This window comes from Cebus imitator, unplaced genomic scaffold (genome assembly GCF_001604975.1).
Source record: "Cebus imitator isolate Cc_AM_T3 unplaced genomic scaffold, Cebus_imitator-1.0 Scaffold358, whole genome shotgun sequence".
NCBI classification, from domain to species: Eukaryota; Metazoa; Chordata; class Mammalia; order Primates; family Cebidae; genus Cebus; species Cebus imitator.
The window spans coordinates 443,545-446,011 of NW_016107673.1; the positions used below are offsets into that span (position 1 = coordinate 443,545).

At 42.4% G+C, this 2,467-nt stretch overlaps 1 protein-coding gene across 2 annotated transcripts in view; it reads right to left on the reverse strand.

The window, feature by feature from the left end:
* The window catches only part of POLE2 (DNA polymerase epsilon 2, accessory subunit), a 37,300-nt gene that overhangs the window by 2,501 nt on the left and 32,332 nt on the right, over positions 1–2,467 (reverse strand). For both annotated transcript variants that reach the window (XM_017506714.2, XM_017506715.2), the window contains one exon: positions 1,101–1,168. In XM_017506714.2, coding sequence (XP_017362203.1) covers positions 1,101–1,168 — 68 coding nt within the window. The remainder of the gene's footprint in view (positions 1–1,100; positions 1,169–2,467) is intronic.

Genomic DNA, 2,467 nt, shown 5'->3' on the forward strand with positions numbered 1-2,467 from the left:
GAGTCTCACTGTTGCCCGGGCTGGAATGCAGTGACCTGATCTCGGCTCACTGCAACCTCTACCTCTCGGGTTCAAGCGATTCTCCTGCCTCAGCCTGCCAAGTAGCTGGGACTACAGGCACCTGTCACCATGCCCAGCTAATTTTTTGTATTTTTAGTAGAGATGGGTTTTACTGTGTTGGCCAGGCTGGTCTCAAACTCCTGACTTCAGGTGATCTGCCTGCCTTGGCCTCCCAAAGTGCTAGGATTATAGGCGTGAGCCACCATACCCAGCCTCCTTTTCAATTTTATATTTTTAAGCATTGTTTTGAAATTGTTGTTATTTTTATTTAAATAAATACGTTTATTACCAAAAAGAAAAAGACAGTTGGGCTGTGTGTTCAAGATTATATTGTCTGACGAGAACTTCAAAGTGAGTTACTTGATTTGGTCACTTGTTCTTAACCAGAAGTGGGAGCTTTTTCAAAATATAGTTATCTGAGAAATTACATGTTAGGATGCCTGAATTCAAGGGAAATAATATTTGAAATGCCTGTTCTTTACAATTAGAAAATCATTTGCTGAGTCTGGTGTAAAATCCTGAAACTTAACATTTTTAACAGAGACTCTAGAGGATTCTGATGTGGGTGGTCTATATAGATCACCCTGTGAAAACCACTACCCAGCAGGTGATGACTTTCTTTTTTCCCACGACCTGTCTGTAACTCCAACCCTATACCATCACCAAACTCACACACAGCTCCCTCACCGTCAATTTAAGGGAAATTACCTAAGAAGCAACCATATGGAGGGCAGGGCTGATCTCTCAGAAAAATGAGACCATCATCAGGACTCAGCCTGTAAGAGAAGTGGCTCACCTCCACCACTGGCCTGAGATTTCCCCCAGAAAACAGTTATTGATCTATTTCAACACAAACGTATCATCATGTATGCACAATTCTATGTCACACAGCATAACCACATTAAGCTCAGCCAAGAACATTTCTTATGGGCCACTGTAGACATTTTCAAAAACCTCAACACACTGATAGAACCTTCCCATTTTCAGTAATTTAACACCTAGAGAAAGATCTTTCTTGCTATGTCTGTGCACACACTTACCTGTCTTCTACGGTCTTGTTGGAAGGATAAAAAACTTTGAATGAAAATCCACTTCTTGGAAAAGAGCCCTTTGGGGGAGAAAAATGCCTATAAGTGAATGCTTGAACTTTTTTTAAAAAATAATTTTTTAAACACTATATATATTGAGACAGGGTCTCACTCTCATTGCCCAGGCTGGAGTGCAGTGGGGCAATCTCACTGCAACCTCCATTTACTGGATTCAAGTGATCTTCCCACCTCAACTTCCCAAATAGCTGGGACCATAGGCACGGGCCACCACACCCAGCTAATTTTTGCATTTTTTGTGAAGACGGAGTTTTTCACTGTATTGCCCAGGCTGGTATTGAACTCCAGGGCACAGGTGATCTGCCCACCTCAGCCTCTCAGACTGCTGGGATTACAGGCATGAGCCACGGTGCCCAGCTGAATACTCATGTTTTATAAAATAATCCCTGTTTTTAAGATTAAATTCCTTGGTCATGATTTAAAATGACAAGATGTGACTATAAAGTAACATAACAGATTTTTACATGATCTTTGTACAGAGTTGTTACTATAAAATATCCCCACTTGAAGCAATAAGCTTTTGAGTTGGCTTCACCGTCTTATGCTAACAGATGAGGTTGGAAATGCTTAGGAGGAGCTCTACTTTTAGTATAAGAAATGAACAGACTGTGTAATGCTATATGCATGTGAGACAATCAGCAAGTTCAAGAAGTCTTTTCTGTCCCTCCCTCCAATGCAAATCTGGGTTTGATTCCCTTCCTATGTGCCTGTAAAGCGACTGAGCAATAATCACACATACAATTGTTTGTCTATTATGAAATTCTCAAGTTGCTGAGCAACTGTCTTTTCAGTCTTTGTGCCCTCAAGCACCAAAGCAAATGCCTAACCTATAGCAGGGATTCGTTAGTGTGAATATGTATCAAGAAAGGATGAGGTAATGTCGAAAGCTAGTTTTGAGCTTGCCCAAAAGGTATAAATAAGGTAAAAAGGACATAATGATGGTGTAGGAGGTGGCGGTTTACTCACAGGAATGAAAAGGTAGCAAATTCAGAAATAAGGTGTATTCAAATAGAGCATTAACTATGAGAAAGCCCAAAGTTAGGCCGGGCGCAGTGGCTCACGTCTGTAATCCCAGCACTTTGGGAGGCCGAGGCGGGTGGATCACAAGGTCAGGAGTTTGAGATAAGCCTGGCCGATATGGTGAAACCCCGTCTCTACTAAAAATGCAAAAATTAGCTGGGCGTGGTGGCACATACCTGTAGTCCCAGCTACTCAGGAGGCTGAGGCAGAAGAATCGCTTGAACCCAGGAGGTGGAGGTTGCAGTGAGCCGAGATCACACCACTGCATTCCAGCCTGGGCA